The following is a 19,563-nucleotide window of genomic DNA, read 5'->3' on the forward strand; positions in this document are numbered from 1 at the left end:
TGCCCCCCCATCCCGAGCTATTACCTGTAGGACCCCCTAACTGCAGCCAGTAGCCCGCAGAGCGAGGCACGAATCCGGGGCTGGATGCAGGATGCTTTGTCGTGGCCCCAGAATACCTGAGGCATTAAGAGGGCATTTTTGCACAAGCTAAAAATGCTTTCTTCATTTTTCACTGACAGCTGGTTAAGGAGGAATGCAAGAGGATGGCCGCTTGGGCTTTCTGCAGACAGCAGGCTCGGCCCTGCCGCAGAGCCGCCTTTATCCCCCCTAAGAATGGGCTTTTCAAGGATACATTAGGGGAAGGCCTGGCCCTTTTAGGTTCTGAGTGGACTTGGGGCACTTTCTTCTGCTGTTATTTGGGGCAAGGATGAGCTCCGTGGCCTCAGGGTCCTGGCAGCCTGTACACGCTTTATTTCTCTGGGACCCAAACCCTCAGTCACCTTGCCCAAGTCAGCCCGAGCAGTCGGTGGGCTCCAGGTGTTTGGGGAGCATCCAGCTCTGGCCCACTTTGTCCCCAACGCCAAGGAGCGGAGGACGAGCCTCTTGCTGTCTCTGGCCCTTCCTCCCACAGGGTTGTGGCGGGGAGGAAACACATGTGTGGAGACTCAGCTCAGACCTCACCTCCTCCACGGAGCCTTCCTGACCTCAGTGTCCAGTGCCTGTACGGGGCAAGGCCTACAGCAGGCAGGTGTTCAGCCAACACCTCTGAGTAGGTCTGGGTCCCTTCCCAGGCGCTACAGGCAGCATGGGGCTGCACACTGGTTCTCGCGGGGCCCAGGAGCCCCCTAAATCCTGCCAGGCACAGCAGATACAGAGGCTTGAGTGACCCTGGAAAACATTTTCTCCCCTTCCACTGACATAAAGCGTTTCTGTCTAAGGCACTGCTTGAAATGAGAACCAAGCCACCAAAAACAAGTTTGCAAACACCCAGGCCCCACAGTGTTTCAGAGGCTCCTCTCAGGTGGTTATTTATCTGCCTTCCCTCCTTTGCCCCAGGGCGACAATCACACCCGTCCCTGGAGGCACTTGTGAGAGCTGAGTGGGGTGCAGGTAAACATGCTTGGCTGTGGCTTGCAGGCCGCTCCTGCCTGGGCTCAAGTCCAGCAGCGAACCAGCCACGGCAGGTGGACAGGCCTGTCGCTGTAGAGCTGTGCCCGTGTCCAGCGCCAGCAATGCCAGCCCAGCTACCCCCGGGGCCCAGAAGCTCCCAGGGGACACAGGAGTTCTTTGGGACAGAGGAGGAAAAGGGAAGAGACCTGAGCAGAGAAATAAGGCAGTGACTGGCGGGCATGGAGATGAGAGTCCAACCTGAAACACGGCCCCGAGTCCCACCTCTGCGAGACCCTGGCATCTGGATTCTTCTGGCCTCCGGCCTCTACTTGGGGGATGACACTGGCAGGAGGCAAACTCTGGGACCCTGGTCAGATGCATGTGTTGCAATAGACTGAGGGGTAGGGGGTGCCGGGCCTACCTGGAAGCAGGACGACTCCTCCAGGGCCACCCCGGGCCCCCCTCCACGCAGAACCAGCCCAGATTCCAAAGACCAGGGCACGCGTGACCAGGTGCAGTGAGGGACAGCCACTCAGTCTTTGTGGCCTTACCCACATTCCTCCCAGGGGTTCCCCGCTGTGCCCCGCTCTGCCCTGAGGCACCATGAGAAACCCGGCACACCCTCCTCCCTCTCCAGGCCTCGATTTACCCCTCTACAGAAAAGCAGGAAGGGATGGTCTCCAGGAGCCTCCAGGCTCTGACACGCCGAGATTTTCTGCCCCAGTGGATGGGAAGCCGAGAGACAGAGGCTCCCAGGTGAAGTCTGTCTGGAGCATGGATGTGGCTAGAAAAATGCACTGGTGGGCACTGGATCTGGGCCCAGCTGCTGCCCAGGCCCGACTCGGGTCACCCAGGAGGGATGGAGCTGGGAACGGAAGGTGCCAGCCCTGCAAGGAGCCCCCGCGGGCCCCTTGGGTGCGTTTGTGGGGCCACCTCTCTCCTCCGCTGGAATGCAAAGCCCTCGGGGCAGGGTCTGCGTGGTGCTCATTCACCTCTGTCCCCAAGAATGTCCAGCAACAGATGGGGGCTCGGGAAAGGAGCAAAACGGAGAGAGTGAATGAGGGAAGCATAGGGCTCTGAGTCCAGCTCTTGGGGTTCCAGGCCAGGATTCACCCCGCAAGGCCGCTCGCAGCCATGCCCGCCGGCCTAGCATCGAGCACAGGGCTGGCAGGAATGCCCACGTTGCAGGTGGCTCACCACCACCCCCGCCCAAGCAGGACACAGCCTGACCCTGTGCCCCCAGCCCCCCACCATCTGCCCTCATCCCCAGGCCCCCAGGCCTCTTCATCCAGCATGGGGGAAACAGCCCCGGGGTGGGCAGTGACTCAAGGGTAAGCAGCAGGTTTTATGGCTGCTGACAGCCAAACTGCACGCCCTCCCCTCCCCGTGGAATCCCAGCGAGGACTAATGTGCCATTAATTGTAATTAACTAATTATTCCTGCTGCCAACTAGCGGAGGAGGCGGCTGGGGGTGGGGAGCCCCTAAATGACTCAGTCATGTTTACAACATGCAAACCCATTTAAGAGCTTGTAAAGTCGCTATAAATGGCTCTTTGGCAACAAGGGAATAACGATCCCCTGTCTCCAGCTGCCGGTTTAACAACGGTCGAGGACGGCGGGGGCACAGGGACCCGGCTTCTGAGATCCAACAGCGCCACCTAGAGACCTCGTTCCCAAACGCTCTGCTCCAGGGCCACCCGCATGGACGCTGCTCCTTCTGGTCACCAGCTCACAGAATCCAGGGCCTGGGACAGCACGGGGCCCAATGCGCCCCCTACCATTCGCAATGGAGGAGCTGAGGCCCACGTGAGGGCAGGGCCTGGCCCTCGATGCTCAGCTGCTTTGAAAAATACTCAGAGTCCGAAGCTAAGTCCCGAATGGGAGCTGCGATGGTTTCCAATCCAGGCACCACCACCCTCCCCCCAGTGACAGTTCGGGAGAGGCTTATGACCCAGTCCCCCAGACTCACCTGCTTCCCTGCCGGGGCCTCCATGGCGCCTCCCCCTCCTGCCCCCCCATCCCCAGAGCTCGGCCCCAGCCCTGGTCTGTGCTTCCAGGGCGCTGCCCCTCTACAGAAGGTGCCAGCAGGCTCCTCGCCCAAGGGCTGTGTGGGTGACCCGTCAGGAGGGACGACAGGACACACGGCAAGGTGAGCGGTCTGGGGCCAAGACCAGAGCACCGGCTCTGACTCCCCGTTTGCTATCCCTCCTATTGTGCCACAAGAAGAAGAATCCTATCGGGTCTGGTCCCACTGACCCGGGGACCACCTGGGCCCTGAGACAAGCACCTCCCCTGTGTCATATTGTCAGTTCACAGCCATGAGACACAGAGATCTACTTAATCACCCACTGGCAGGCAGGAGGCCTGGTGGCACAGGCAGGAGCAGATCCCCCTCCTCGCCGGTGATGGCCTTGGGGGGCAGGGGCAGGTGGGGTCCAGCTGTCCCTGAAGGACGGGAGGGTGTGAGGAGGGAGGCTCAGATGCAACCTGAGCTGCTCCAAAGAGGTTTCCCAGCAGCCTAGCCAAACGGTCCCCCGCGAGGCTGTTGGCTGGGAGGATGAGGAGGCGTCCGGGTGGACCTGAATGTCTCCGGCCACTCACCCACAGTCATGCCGTCCATGTAGCGCTTGATGATGTCAAAGGAGTCCCGCAGGTTTCCTTCTGTGATGTCGAAGATGATGTCGGCGTGGTTGGCAGGGTACACGGGCATGACGGCCCGGAGGAAGATGATCTCTGGCAAGAGAAGCACGGCATGGGAACCCCGGCGATGCACCCTCGGGTCATGAGAGCCCAGTGCCCGGGAGCACTGTATGGACGGGGTGGCCGGGTCCTGAGGGCTCACAGGTCATGGCCTACCCCCCTTCCAATCAGCGGGAAACGGAGGCCTGCATTGGTTTTGGATCTTCCCTGAGGTCCTGCAGCTTAAGGGATAGAGGTGCGGGGGCCAGGGAGCAATCGGGAATTAGTCATAAATCTTCACGAAGCTGCAAAGAAGGGGGAGCGAAGTGGATGCGGGGACAAGGGGACAGAGGTCAGCAAGGGCAACAGAGCAGGCTGGTCTCCTGCCCCTGGGGCAAAGCGGGTTAGAAAAGCCCCTTCCTGGGGTGGGCTGGGCAGCTCGGTGGCCGTGTTCATCACCAGGCCTCCATCCTACCCTGGCTCTGGGCGATCTGGACATGGCGCCTGTGTGGGCCTCAGTTTCCCCATCTACAGAGGGAAGGGGGCAGACCACTAGTGCCCTCCCTCTAAAGGCCAAGGTCAGGATTTCCTGGGCCGGAGATGTTAAGGGGCATCTCTGGCCACACTCGACTCCCTGCAGAATCAACTCACACAGCAGCAGTGGCCGGGAGGCCACACAAGCGGCCATTAGGGGTTTGGGAAGGATTTGTATGTGGTTTGGTGGAAACTGTCATTTTGCACAAGGCAAACACTAGTCAGTGATTTTTCTAAAACCCACGTCCATGCCACCCTGCAGGGATCTTGTGCCTCCTCTCTCCAGAGGAACGAGTTAGTGGGTAGGGGAGCAGGGGGCCACCTGCCCTTTCAGGCAACCACGTCCTCGGGGAGCCTCTCCTGCCCTTGCCACCAACCCCCCAACCGGGTGCTATGTTCCGATGTGCTCCTGTGTTACCCCAGGGGACACTGCACAGCATGTAAATGTGGGATTAGTCGTGCTGGCTCAGACACCTTCCCTCAGAGGGTCAGGGGGCTCTTTCTTATCATTATGCCTCTGAGCTTGGCCCTGAGCCTGACACATAGGTGGCTCAGGCAACATCTGCTGCATGAATCCCTCATGGTGAGCTCCTCCCAAAGGCAGAGAAGAAGACCCCACAGAGGAGGGGGTGCTGGAGACCACAGCAGCCTCAGCATGGGGGCTGCATGCCCCGAAGCAAGGCATGCAGAACAGCCCCCACGTATAGCCTTCCACCAGGGGCCAGGAGGATGCTGTGTCCCAGGTCCCACCCTGGCGGAAAGGGTGCCACGATGGCAGGTCTACACAGCAGGCTAGGAGCCGCCTGCAAGGTGGGGCTGGGAACATTGCTTTACCCCTGGGCTACCTGGGTCCAGTCTAGTGCCTCGGTTTCCAGGGTGACATTTCTGTCCACAAATAGCATCAGGTGCAGCCCTGTGATGGCTCCCAGAAGCCTTGGAATGGAAGCCCCAACCCCAAGTCAAGGCTCTTGCCAAGACTCTACTGTTCCAGCCAGCAAAACTTGGCTTAGTTCCTCAAAGACCCAGTGCCCCTCCAGACCTTTCCAGAGGAGTTCTGCTCCTCCTCTCTCCCGCTCCTTATTTTTTTTCTTCTGCTCCCCATTTTCATTACTTATCTCCTACTGACCACTTAGGCCCCAGCGTGGAAGTCACTTCCTCCCAGAAGCCCTCCCTGATGCCCCAATGCTCAGCATAGAACCAGCACTCAATAGCCGTTTGCTGAGCAGCTGTGACCCATGAGAAGTGGCCTCCTGAGCTGAGCCAGGAACAGGCCGGCATGAGGCCGTGTACTCTTGGGGACACCGGGGAGATGCAGAGGCAAGTCTACTTCTTACCAGGGAGGAGTTCCTTGGGGCCGAGCTCTCGGCTCAAGCACCAGGAGGCCCCAGTGGCGGCTGCCTCGCAGGGATGTCTGTCTAGCAGATGCGACCTGCCCTGGGGTCCCCATGCCAGTTGTAGCCGTGGGAGTAGCCACTCACCTTCAGGGCGGGTGAACTCGCGGAAGGTGGGCAGCGACACAACGGTATGGGAGATGGTGTGCACGGGGTCCAACACGCAGGTGACGTCGTTGGGGCGGCAGGACTTGATGCAGCGGACAGTGTCTGTCTTCTCTTGGCGGAGCCTGAGGGGAACCATAGCACAAGAGGTGGATGGGAAAGTTGGAATCGCCACTCCCACGGAGACCCAGGTCCCAGGAGGAGCAGCAGGTGGGCCAGGTGGACCCGGCTGCTCGGCGGGGATGCCACGCAGCCCTCCCTGCAGACCCGGCCGGCACCCATGCTCTGCTTTCCATCCGCCCTGTCTAGGGACAAGTGGAGCTTTGCTATTTGCCCAACTGTACGGACCGGGCATCAGTTTCTATAACTGTAGACGAATTCCCTCGTTCAACAAGTGTGTTTTGAAGGCCTGCTGGGTGCGAGGCGCCAGGGACGCCAAAGCAAACATGGGACACGTGGTCCTGCCTCCCCGGAGCCCTGGGTCAGGTGGGTCTCGGGGGTAGTAAGTGAGGGAGCGTATATGCCACACTCAGCACGGTGCCCAGCACAAAGAGGTCAAACCCACAGTGTCATGCCACACACCAGGACGGGGGAGCATTTTAGCTAGACATGTTTTGAATCCTCTTTATTGTAAAATAAAACACAGATGCTAAACCTACCCAGAACAACGATGTAATTTAGTGAGTATTATAATCGCCACTCAGGTTGAGAAAGAGATCTTCCATCCGCCACCCGAGGCCCCTTCATGTGCCCATACCCGTCTCTGCACCCTTCTCCCCCTCCCACCCCTCAGACCTCTGTCCCGACTGTTCCAGAAGCCGCCTACCTGGGTTTCTTTATAGCTCGTATCACACAAGTGTGCACCCTGAGACACCATCATTTAGATTTGTCCATGAGAAAAGTGTGCTGTCTCTTGAGCCCTTTTTAATCTACAGGTTCCCTCTCTATCCCTTCATTTCCCAGACAGTTGATCTGTTAAGGAACTGGAAGCCTCTGAGAGATAGAGCTTCCTCCATGTGGACGTGCCGACTACATCCTCGTGGTGCAATGCGTGTTCCCCCATCCTCTGCATTTCTGGCATGCTGGCTGCCGCATCCAGACCTGAGCCGATGAAGGCCCAGTCCCTTTGGCAAGATGACAGTTGGTAGTATGTCATCCATCGAAGGGCATTTGGTATCTGGTTGTTTCTCTCAGTGACGTCAGCAGCTGTTGATGCTCAGGACCTAGATCCAGTGATTCATCGTGGATTGCAAAATGCTGGTAGTTGGATTCTATCATTTCTTTTTAGTGTGTTAGTTGGAACACTTCTGTAAAGGGTGCTTCCCCTCATACACTATCTGGTTACCACGGGGTATCGTTCATAGAAGAAAAGCCAGATCAATGCCTGATTTCTTGCCTTGTTTTTACAAGTGTTTCAGGATCATGAACTAGCTCTCTATCATCATCCAGAGGTTACCAGTTGATTTTTTTAAAATATGAGTATCAACTCATGGATTTAAACTATCGGATGGATTTCAATCCATGGCAATCATTATCCTTTGTTGGATGTTGAGCTTTCCCATCTTTGGCCAGAGGACAGATCAGGATGGCTCCAGCCATCGTCAGTAGCTCTCCTGCTCTCTGGAACAACAGGGTGGTCCAGCCTCATCTTATACTTCCCCTGCCCCAGTTACTTCTCCAAGAAGTCTTGGGTTTGTTTTTTTTGTTTGTTTCTTTTTTGTTTTGTTTTGTTTTTTTTTTTTTTAAAGTGGAAAATGGTATTTCAAGACCACAGCCTAGATGCCCAATGTGGTAGGTGCTGCTGGGTTGGCCATTGCTTCCAGGCCTCTTCAGTGGACAGGCTTAAAGGTAAACTTCATCATGAGTTCCTAGTGATATTTCTGACTCAAAGCAAGAACCACACAGACTTTTAATCTCTTCTATATTACAAAGGAATCTCTTTTCTTCCATATCAGAATCCTGGTTTTCAGCAACACAGGAGAGGATAGAACATCCTGTAATTACTGATGTAGTTAATTCCATATTCTGACATGGTAGTCTCAGGAGAGCAATAGTAAAATTGCCACCAGTGACACAATTACTTAAAATAATGTTTGTTTGAGGATATCTGGGTGGCCCAGTGGTTGAGCATCTGCCTTCGGCTCAGGGTGTGATCCCAGGGTCCTGGGATCAAGTCCCGCATCAGGCTCCCCACAGGGAGCCTGCTTCTCTCTCTGCCTGTGTCTCTGCTTCAATCTCTGTCTCTGTCATGAAAAAAATAAATAAAATCTTTTTAAAACTAATGTTTGTTTGGATATGTCCTCCCTATTCTACCGGCATTTTTTAATAGATATGCTGATTCTACATTGTTTGAACATACAGCAATTCATAATATATGTTTTCCTTATAACACTCAGTTGTAGTTGGATGAGTAACGATGCCTGATGTTGGCCTGTTGATACTTGTGTGTGTTGGCAATACCTTGTATCCTTTGCACACACAAGTCTCTTTTGTTGGGTCGACAATCCTTGGCTCACGTTTCCTTGAGGATCCTAAGTATTTGCCTTCTTCCAAAATAAGTTTTGCTGTGAAAAAGTCAGATGGCAATATAATTTTTCCCCTTAAATGTTGTTCCTGGTTTTGCTTAGATGCCCACTGGATGTTTGGCTCCTCTTTTTTCAAAGTCCGATAATTTTATGAGACTATGTCTCGGTATTTGCTGCTCTGAGCAGATATGTTCAGGTATGCTGTGTGTTCTCTCAATGTGGATTTTTCTAATTTAATTTCTGGAAACTTCCTTGAGTTAATCATTTACTTATTTCTTTCCTTTGTTGTGGGTTCATTCCTCAGAGATTTCTATTATCCGTATGTTGGGTCTTCAGTGTCTGTCACTTCAAGCTTTTTCATTTCTTCTATTTCCTTATTTATAAAATTTGTCTTCTTCTGGGTCATGCTCTCTCTCAAGTATTTACTTCTGCGATTGCTTTTTGTTTTAATTTTAAATTATTTCCTGGGTTCTGTCACTTCATGTCTCAATTTAGTTCATTCTGAATTGCAGTTCTCTTCCATTTTGATCATTTTCTTAGTGCTTTTGCTTTGTTTTGATATAGGTCACAGTTTTGATCTAGACTCTGAGCATATCTTTCTGGTGTGTTTTCATTATCCAGAAGGATGTCATTCTGTTTCTTATTATCCTTCCTCTTACAATAATTTTGTATGAGATTCAACATTGATGCTTTTTGATCATTTTCAAGTGAAATTGAAATTTCACTTTCTTGACATTTTAGAAAAAGGCATATTCACAGAAGTTTTCCTGACTTCACAGAGCTTCCTTATCTGACATTTTGGGCAGCCTGCTTTCTGATAGTCCTCTACATTTACCTGGACCTTCATTATCCGTGGTCTATTGTCTCTCTCCTACTCAATTCTGCATTTCACTTCCAGCAGCTTCTCCAAACCATGACCTTAAGGGAAGTCCTGCTGGGTTAGTTTCAAGAGTTCCTAGAGGCTAGATGGGGCCATTCCCTCAAAACTTCCACGAGCTCCTTGCAAACACTGGAATGGAATGAGTAAAATCTTTCTCAGCTTCAGATGCTGCTCTGAAATTTTTCTACTAGGGAGCAGCTGTTGACTATTCTGGAGTCTCCCACTGCTCCCTGCTGCACAGGTGCTGATAACATGGAAGTGGACATAAACTGTATCTTGGGGCTCATAGGGATGTCATGTCACCTTGTTTAGTTGGGCATGTTTTCCACAGACTTTACAATTTTCTGTCCAGCCATCAGCGTGTTTTGGATTGCGATCCAGAGAGCTTCAAACACTATGCTGCTTCATCTTCCCAGATTCTCTGTGCTAGAGTTTGCACCCATTGTCTCACTTAATCTCCACAGCTCTTCCCTCTACACTATACTGCCTCCTTCTTTAGCTAATAAAATGTCCTGTTCTATACTTCGGAATTATAGAATAGGGCTTGTATCCAGTGATTTCAGAGATGAGGCAAGAGTAACAATCCGACCAGCTCTTACCAAGCACTTACTCATCCCAGCAATCCTGCTCCCTTCACAGCATTCAAGGCAGCAGGGGGCAGGGTTTCAGAGAACAGACTCCAGAGCCAGGCTGCCTGGATTTGAATCCCAGCCCCACCGGATACCAGCTGTGGGACTCTGGGCAGGTTACTCATCCGCTCTATGCCTCCATGTCTCCCATGTGGAATGGGGATCCTAATAGTATTTTCCTCACAAGGTTGTTGGGAGGGTTAATTGAGTTAAATGCCTGGAGCAGTGCCTGGCTCTCAGTAAGCAGTACACGTGTTAGCTATCACAGCTATGATCATTATCATTATACTAATGACAATCATGATTATTATCATTTGCCCTTGGGAGCTGGGGTTAGTAGAGTGATCAAGTCAGAAGAGCAGAGGCCTAGAGGTCAGAGGTAATGGCAGTGACCTTGGACACATCCAAACCCTATGAACCTTCATTCCCCATTTAATTCAAGATCCAAATGAACACTCACGTTCCTTCTAATGAGTGAAGAAACCAACACTTATTGACTGCCTACTATATATACCACATAGTGCCTCATCCGCAATTGCATGTAATCTTCAAAATAATCCATGAGGGGGTCATGAAGATCTGAAAGGCACTTATCTAGGACTTTGGATAAGTCATACAACTAGTAAATGGTAAGGAGGACATTCAAACTTTTATTTTTTTCTGCACTGCATGATCTCAGCAGCACTATGTAGCCCCAACAAACTGCAGGGCAGAGATGAGCCTGCACGTAATGCGGATAGAGCCTCACGTGTGCACTCGGGCACACACACAGAGACAGCAGGGGTGTCCTAAAATGGAATCGGCCACCTCAAGAGGAGTTCCACAAACAAAGGAGCGGGTAAGCAAAGCTGAATGGTCAGTTGGTGGTTATGTTGTACAGGGGACTCTGGCAAACTCTATAAGGTCACTGCATGGCCTCTAAAGCCCTGATACTCCTATGGACATGAAGAAAAAGTGCTTCTTTCAATCAGAATAATCTGGAACATGATGAAAGAATAACTGAATACAGTAACTAATCCCTGCTTTAACTTGCTGACTTCACAGAAGAGGTGATATTTGAACCAAGCCTTGAAAATACCATCCATCTGTCCATCCATCCACCTGTTCATCTATCCATCCATGAATCCGTCCATCTGTCCATCCATTTGTCTATTCATATGTTTATTCAGATGCTTACTGAACTCCTACAGGCCAAACACTCTGAAATTATAGAGAATACAGACATAACCCCCTGTCTTCAAAAAGGCCCCAGTGCACGAGGGATAATAAAAAGTAACAACCAGAAGATAACAGAGAAAATGTCTGGATGGAATATGTCCAGGGCAACGTGAGCTCAGATGAAGGAAAGGCTTCATGGAGGAGGTGACCTTTGAGATAACACTTCAGGGAGAATAGCAGTCTGCAAAGGGTTGGCAGGGCACATGCTAAAGCCGAGGGCAGCACATTCAGGGGAGGGGAAGCATCTCTGCGTGACTAGAACAAAAAGGATGAGTAGGATGGAGCTGAAAGAGGGGGCAGAGGCTAAATGGGGCAGGGCCTTGAATGTCATTCCAGGGAGCTGGACTTCATCTGCTCGTACAAGAGAACCAAGAAGGTCCTAACGAGAGAGGGACATAACCGGACTGGCCCTTCAGAGGGGTCCTCCAGCTGCAGCTTGGAGAATGCACTGGAAGCTGGGAGACTGGGAGCTACTGGTCCAGACCAGACATGATAAGAGAGGTAGGGGAGACAGAGTGGGAGGCCTGAGGTGGCTGGCTAACTAGAAGTGTATACATTTCCATGGCAACTTAACTGCTGCTTCTGTCAAAAAGTAGAAGGTGGAGAGTTTCCCGTAGGTCCACCTTCCCTACCAGACAGCAAGGCCAGGACACTCTCCCCCAGCAGTGTACACGTAAGCGTAGGAAGGATCTGAGGATCCTGCAACACCCTCTACTTGATTCCTCTGTGGCGCTTTGCCTTCCCCTCTCATTTCTGCTCGGAAACAGCATCAGCAGCCACAGAAATGCTAGTGACAGAGGCCAGGGTGGGCACAAAGTCATCCATCCCCTCAACAGAGCACCTACGGTGCATTGGGCACCTGGCCAGGAGCTAGGGAAGGAGACGGACTGGTCTCTGCCGTCACAGAGCCTTCAGGGTGGCGGGAAGAGAGATGGGAAACACAGATCAGTGGGAATTGCAAACTGCGATAAGCTTAACAAAGAAGCGTCAATGGAAAGATGGACAAGGGAGAGAATGCAAAGGTGTTGAGGAAGGCCTCACGGGGGAAAGGAACAATTAAGCTGGGCTTTAGCCAACTTCCAAGACGAGGGCGCAAAGCACGTGCAAAGGGCCTGGGGCAGCAAAGACCTCAGCAGTGTGGCTCAAGGGAAATGAGCAAGGGGAGAACAGTTGGAAGTACAGGACCTCAAAAGGCACTATGGGGACTTGTGACAATGGTTTGGCTGGAATTACGGCAGAGAAGACAAAGAGAGGTAGGTGGGTCGAGGCCCAGGTTGGAGGTATTGTGGTAGATGGAATAGTCAGAGTTGTGAAGTCAGCAAGCCAGGGTTCGAATACCAGCTGTGTGACCTCGGGCAAACTGCTTGGCCTCTCTGAGTGTCTACAGGATGGACACCTGCCGTGCACCCACCGAACCCGAAGTGCGCTCAGCAGTTCCCAGGAGTGGCACACGTGTTGTGTCGTCCTTCGCCGCCTCCCACGCGGGGGCAAGGCCCCAGTGGAGGCAACTAACCTTATTCAGGCAAGAGCTGTCTCCAAGCTTCGGCAACCTTTCGGTATTTTTCCACAAGTGCAGGCTTCTCATCAAGACAAACAGCGAGAGGCGTGACTCTCAGGATAAGAGCTTTTTTCTGACGCCGTGAGATGTCAGCTCCGTGTGACACAGCAGGGAAGCCACGCGGAATCCGAGGACCCCGTCCCGGGGAGCCCGGCTCTGCCACAAATAGGCCCCCAAACCTTGGCCACACCCCTTCCCCCTCTCTGGGCCTTGGTGTCCCCACATTTCTAAAATGAGAGAGGGAGGAGCTCAATGATCTCTCTGTGGGGATAGCCTCCTCCTTTGGGCTCAACACAAAGAGATCACGCATGTGAAGTGATACACACGAGCCTCCTCATCCCCACCCCCGGGGCTCCCTGGTGGGGTGTTCGGTGACCTCCAGCAACAGGGCCCCCCCCCAGATACATACTATCCACTACCGTGTGAAAAAACACCCCTCCGTCACCGCGGCAGGTGCCAGCTCACCCCAGGGTGGTGACCAACAGCACGGAACCCCAACCATGCGAAATAAGACCAAGGCACGTGAGGCATGCTGGGTAGGGATCACCCGCTACAACTTTATTAAAATCCTGGAGGGGAGGGTTAGGAAAGCGACAGGAGGGAGCCCCCGGCGGCCCAAAGCAAGTGCTCAGAGCTCTGCGGACACAAAGATGTAAAGCTTGGCCACAAAGGAGCTGACGGTGCCGTGGCGGTAGAGGTCCATCTTGACGGTCAGGAGCAAGTCCCTGGGCTCAGGGACGGGCTTGGTGAGGGCCACCACCCCGCTGTGGTGGCTCACCTTCCGGGTGGTGAAAAAGCCCTCCTCGTTGCCGCCGACGATAGCCAGCTGCATGCTGTCCCCGGGGACGGCATTGGAGGGGCCCATGCGGAAAACCACCGCGGGCACTTGGATGTTGGTAGGGAAAGAGAGGTGGTAGTAGGTTATTCTCAGAGGCAGCTTGGGGCACTCCTGAGTCTCATGGCAAGGCAAGCGCTCGCAGCGGCTGCAAGAAAAGTGGACAGAGAGACAAGAAGAGGGTTAGCGCCAACTCAGCAAGCGCAGGGCCAAGAGAGCATGAGGGAAAGGGGGGGCTCGCTGTGCGGGGCCTCCCGCCCCCCTCCGGGTTCGGCCACCAGCAAGAACACCCCTCACTCACCTGCGGGAGGTGCCGAGGACCTCCAGGCCGCTGACTCAGGCACTAGCCTCTTCCAACACCCTCAGGGGGCGCTGGACGGCTGCTGGGGGGCTAGGGCCCGCGGCAGTGAGGCGCGACCCCTCTTGCGGGCCGGGCCCCAGCCCAGGCCCCACTCCCCAGGCACGCCCTGCCCTCGGAGTGGCATCCGGGCGCTGGTCCCTCACCCAGACAGTGCTCAGGGCCACACGGGGCTGGCGGTGGGGTCACGGAGACGACCCTGGGAGTGACCTTGTCCGCCACCAGTGGGCACAGCTGCGGCCCTCTATCAAGCGCTTGGCCGTTTGTCACTGAGCCTTCTCTAGTGTGATCACTGTGGCTGCACCGGGACACTGCCCGCAGTGCCAGTCTTCGGATGAGGAGACCGAGGCTGAAAGAGTGGGGGGGGGGGCTTCCTGAGGCCACAGAGGGAGGGAGGAAACCAGATTGAGGTCTGCGCCCCATCGTCTCACTGAGTCTGGTGCTCCAAGCCCAGCTTCCTGCGTGTCCACAGGGTCACCCAGGGCTTGGAACGGAGAAGGAGACAGGTTCTAACTTGCTGTGACAGGATGGAAAAGGTTATAAGTTCCTGCGACAGGTTGGTGAGAGCTCCTAACATCCTGTGACAGGAGGGAAAGAGGTTCTGACTTCTGTGCAGGATGGAAAGAGGTTCTAACTTCCTGTGACAAAGTGGAAAGAGGTTCTAACTTCCTGTGACAAAGTGGAAAGAGGTTCTAACTTCCTGTGACAAAGTGGAAAGAGGTTCTAACTTCCTGTGACAAAGTGGAAAGAGGTTCTAACTTCCTGTGACAAGATGCAAAGAGGTTCTAACTTCCTGTGACAAAGTGAAAAGAGGTTCTAACTTCCTGTGACATGGGGGAAAGAGGTTCTAACTTCCTGTGACAGTACAGAAAGAGGTTCTGACTTCCAGTGACAGGATGGAAAGAGGTTCTAACTTCTTCTGACATGGGGGAAAGAGGTTCAAACCTCCTCTGACACGGGGGAAAGAGGTTTTAAATTCCTGTGACAGGGTGGAAAGAGGTTCTGACTTCCTGTGACAAAGTGGAAAGAGGTTCTAACTTCCTGTGCAGGATGGAAAGAGGTTCTAACTTCCTGTGACAAAGTGGAAAGAGGTTCTAACTTCCTGTGACATGGGGGAAAGAGGTTCTAACTTCCTGTGAGAGGACGGAAAGAGGTTCTGACTTCCTGTGACAAAGTGGAAAGAGGTTCTAACTTCCTGTGACATGGGGGAAAGAGGTTCTAACTTCCTGTGACAGGAGGGAAAGAGGTTCTGACTTCTGTGCAGGATGGAAAGAGGTTCTAACTTCCTGTGACAAAGTGGAAAGAGGTTCTAACTTCCTGTGACATGGGGGAAAGAGGTTCTAACTTCCTGTGACAGGACGGAAAGAGGTTCTGACTTCCTGTGACATGGGGGAAAGAGGTTCTAACTTCCTGTGACAAGATGCAAAGAGGTTCTAACTTCCTGTGACAAAGTGGAAAGAGGTTCTAACTTCCTGTGACAGGATGGAAAGAGGTTCTAACTTCCTGTGACAGGGTGGAAAGAGGTTCTAACTTCCTGTGACAGGGTGGAAAGAGGTTCTGACTTCCTGTGACAGAGTGGGAAGAGGTTCTAACTTCCTGTGACAGGGTGGAAAGAGGTTCTGACTTCCAGTGACAGGATGGAAAGAGGTTCTAACTTCTTCTGACACAGTGGAAACAGGTTCTAACTTCCTGTGACAGGGTGGAAAGAGGTTCAAACCTCTCTGACACGGGGGAAAGAGGTTCTAAATTCCTGTGACAGGGTGGAAAGAGGTTCTGACTTCCTGTGACAGGAGGGAAAGAGGTTCTGACTTCTGTGCAGGATGGAAAGAGGTTCTAACTTCCTGTGACAAAGTGGAAAGAGGTTCTAACTTCCTGTGACATGGGGGAAAGAGGTTCTAACTTCCTGTGACAGGACGGAAAGAGGTTCTGACTTCCTGTGACATGGGGGAAAGAGGTTCTAACTTCCTGTGACAAGATGCAAAGAGGTTCTAACTTCCTGTGACAAAGTGGAAAGAGGTTCTAACTTCCTGTGACAGGATGGAAAGAGGTTCTAACTTCCTGTGACAGGGTGGAAAGAGGTTCTAACTTCCTGTGACAGGGTGGAAAGAGGTTCTGACTTCCTGTGACAGAGTGGGAAGAGGTTCTAACTTCCTGTGACAGGGTGGAAAGAGGTTCTGACTTCCAGTGACAGGATGGAAAGAGGTTCTAACTTCTTCTGACACAGTGGAAACAGGTTCTAACTTCCTGTGACAGGGTGGAAAGAGGTTCAAACCTCTCTGACACGGGGGAAAGAGGTTCTAAATTCCTGTGACAGGGTGGAAAGAGGTTCTGACTTCCTGTGACAGGATGGAAAGAGGTTCTGATTTCCTGTGACAGGGTGGAAAGAGGTTCTGACTTCCTGTGACATGATGGGCAGAGGTTCTAACTTCCTGTGACAGGATGGAAAGAGGTTCTTACTTCCTGTGCCAGGATGGAAAGAGGTTCTAACGTCTTCTGACACAGTGGAAATAGGTTCTAACTTCCTGTTTCAGGGTGGAAAGAGGTTCTAACTTCCTCTGACATGGGGGAAAGAGGTTCTAACTTCCTGTACCAGGGTGGAAAGAGGTTCTAACTTCAAGTGACAGGATGGGCAGAGGTGCTAACTACTGTGACAGGGAGGAAAAGGTTCTAACTTCCTGTGACAGGATGGAAAAACGTTCTAACTTTCTGTGACAGGAGGCAAAGAGGTTCTAACTTCCGGTGACAGGATGGGAAGAGGTTCTAACTTCCTGTGAGACGGTGGGAAGAGGTTCTAACTTCCTCCTGTGACAGGGTGTAAAAGGTTCTGACTCCCTGTGACACGGTGGAAAGAGGTTTTAACTTCCTGTTACAGGGTGGAAAGAAGTTCTAACTTGTCCAGTGACAGGGTGGAAACAGGTTCTAACTTCCTGTGACAGGGTGGAAAAGGTTCTAATTTCATGTAACAGGGTGGAAAGAGGTTCTGACTCCCTGTGACACGGTGGAAAGAGGTTTTAACTTCCTGTTACAGGGTGGAAAGAAGTTCTAACTTCCTCCAGTGACAGGGTGGAAACAGGATCTAACTTCCTGTAACAGGGTGGAAAGAGGTTCTAACTTCCTGTGACAGGATGGAAAGAGGATCTGACTTCCTGTGACAGGGTGGAAAGAGGTTCTGACTTCCTGTGACACGGTGGAAAGAGGTTCTGACTTCCTGTGACAGGGTGGGAAGAGGTTCTCACTTCCTGTGACAGGATGGAAAGAGGATCTGACTTCCTGTGACAGGGTGGAAAGAGGTTCTGACTTCCTGTGACAGGGTGGAAAGAGGTTCTGACTTCCTGTGACAGGGTGGGAAGAGGTTCTCACTTCCTGTGACAGGGTGGAAAGATGCTCTGACTTCCTGTGACAGGGTGGAAAGAAGCTCTGAGTTCCTGTACCAGGATGGAAAGATGTTCTGACTTCCTGTGCCAGGATGGAAAGAGGTTCTGACTTACTGTGACAGGGTGGAAAGAGGTTCTAACTTCCTGTGACAGGATGGAAAGAGGATCTGACTTCCTGTGACAGGGTGGAAAGAGGTTCTGACTTCCTGTGACAGGGTGGAAAGAGGTTCTGACTTCCTGTGACAGGGTGGGAAGAGGTTCTCACTTCCTGTGACAGGGTGGAAAGATGCTCTGACTTCCTGTGACAGGGTGGAAAGAGGTTCTAACTTCCTGTGACAGGATGGAAAGAGGATCTGACTTCCTGTGACAGGGTGGAAAGAGGTTCTGACTTCCTGTGACAGGGTGGAAAGAGGTTCTGACTTCCTGTGACAGGGTGGGCAGAGGTTCTCACTTCCTGTGACAGGGTGGAAAGATGCTCTGACTTCCTGTGACAGGGTGGAAAGAAGCTCTGAGTTCCTGTACCAGGATGGAAAGATGTTCTGACTTCCTGTGAGAGGGTGGAAAGACGTTCTGACTTCCTGTGACAGGGTGGAAAGAGGTTCTAACTTCCTCTGACATGGGGGAAAGAGGTTCAAACCTCCTCTGACACAGGGGAAAGAGGTTCTAAAATCCTGTGACAGGGTGGAAAGAGGTTCTGACTTCCTGTGACAGGATGGAAAGAGGTTCTAACTTCCTGTGCAGGATGGAAAGAGGTTCTAATTTCCTGTGACAAGATGGAAAGAGGTTCTAACTTCCTGTGACAGGGTGGAAAGAGGTTCTAACTTCCTGTGACAGGGTGGAAAGAGGTTCTAACTTCCTCTGACATGGGGGAAAGAGGTTCAAACCTCCTCTGACACAGGGGAAAGAGGTTCTAAATTCCTGTGACAGGGTGGAAAGAGGTTCTGACTTCCTGTGACAGGATGGAAAGAGGTTCTAACTTCCTGTGCAGGATGGAAAGAGGTTCTAATTTCCTGTGACAAGATGGAAAGAGGTTCTAACTTCCTGTGACAGGGTGGAAAGAGGTTCTAACTTCCTGTGACAGGGTGGAAAGAGGTTCTAACTTCCTGTGACAGGATGGAAAGAGGTTCTGACTTCCTGTGACAAAGTGGAAAGAGGTTCTAACAACCTCTGAAACAGTAGAAAGAGGTTCTAACTTCCAGTGACAGGATGGAAAGAGGTTCTGACTTCCTGTGACAGAGTGGGAAGAGGTTCTAACTTCCTGTGACAGGGTGGAAAGAGGTTCTGACTTCCAGTGACAGGATGGAAAGAGGTTCTAACTTCTTCTGACACAGTGGAAACAGGTTCTAACTTCCTGTGACAGGGTGGAAAGAGGTTCAAACCTCTCTGACACGGGGGAAAGAGGTTCTAAATTCCTGTGACAGGGTGGAAAGAGGTTCTGACTTCCTGTGACAGGATGGAAAGAGGTTCTGATTTCCTGTGACAGGGTGGAAAGAGGTTCTAACTTCCTGTGACAGGATGGAAAGAGGTTCTTACTTCCTGTGCCAGGATGGAAAGAGGTTCTAACTTTTTCTGACACAGTGGAAATAGGTTCTAACTTCCTGTTTCAGGGTGGAAAGAGGTTCTAACTTCCTCGGACATGGGGGAAAGAGGTTCTAACTTCCTGTACCAGGGTGGAAAGAGGTTCTAACTTCAAGTGACAGGATGGGCAGAGGTGCTAACTACTGTGACAGGGAGGAAAAGGTTCTAACTTCCTGTGACAGGATGGAAAAACGTTCTAACTTTCTGTGACAGGAGGCAAAGAGGTTCTAACTTCCGGTGACAGGATGGGAAGAGGTTCTAACTTCCTGTGAGACGGTGGGAAGAGGTTCTAACTTCCTCCTGTGACAGGGTGTAAAAGGTTCTGACTCCCTGTGACACGGTGGAAAGAGGTTTTAACTTCCTGTTACAGGGTGGAAAGAAGTTCTAACTTCCTCCAGTGATAGGGTGGAAACAGGATCTAACTTCCTGTAACAGGGTGGAAAGAGGTTCTAACTTCCTGTGACAGGATGGAAAGAGGATCTGACTTCTTGTGACAGGGTGGAAAGAGGTTCTGACTTCCTGTGACACGGTGGAAAGAGGTTCTGACTTCCTGTGACAGGGTGGGAAGAGGTTCTCACTTCCTGTGACAGGATGGAAAGAGGATCTGACTTCCTGTGACAGGGTGGAAAGAGGTTCTGACTTCCTGTGACAGGGTGGAAAGAGGTTCTGACTTCCTGTGACAGGGTGGGCAGAGGTTCTCACTTCCTGTGACAGGGTGGAAAGATGCTCTGACTTCCTGTGACAGGGTGGAAAGAAGCTCTGAGTTCCTGTACCAGGATGGAAAGATGTTCTGACTTCCTGTGCCAGGATGGAAAGAGGTTCTGACTTACTGTGACAGGGTGGAAAGAG

At 52.2% G+C, this 19,563-nt stretch overlaps 1 protein-coding gene across 2 annotated transcripts in view; it reads right to left on the reverse strand.

The window, feature by feature from the left end:
* Nucleotides 1-19,563, reverse strand: part of FBLN1 (fibulin 1) — a 97,966-nt gene that overhangs the window by 17,122 nt on the left and 61,281 nt on the right. Inside the window, exons 15-16 of one of the 2 annotated variants that reach the window (XM_072742435.1) lie at nucleotides 5,742-5,884; nucleotides 3,652-3,783 (exon numbers count right to left, since the gene is read on the reverse strand). In XM_072742435.1, coding sequence (XP_072598536.1) covers nucleotides 3,652-3,783; nucleotides 5,742-5,884 — 275 coding nt within the window. Of the gene's footprint in view, nucleotides 1-3,651; nucleotides 3,784-5,741; nucleotides 5,885-13,092; nucleotides 13,553-19,563 lie in introns of those variants that run through there. The other variant, XM_072742436.1, reaches the window with a different exon arrangement.

This window comes from Vulpes vulpes, chromosome 16 (assembly GCF_048418805.1).
Source record: "Vulpes vulpes isolate BD-2025 chromosome 16, VulVul3, whole genome shotgun sequence".
Classification (NCBI taxonomy): Eukaryota; Metazoa; Chordata; class Mammalia; order Carnivora; family Canidae; genus Vulpes; species Vulpes vulpes.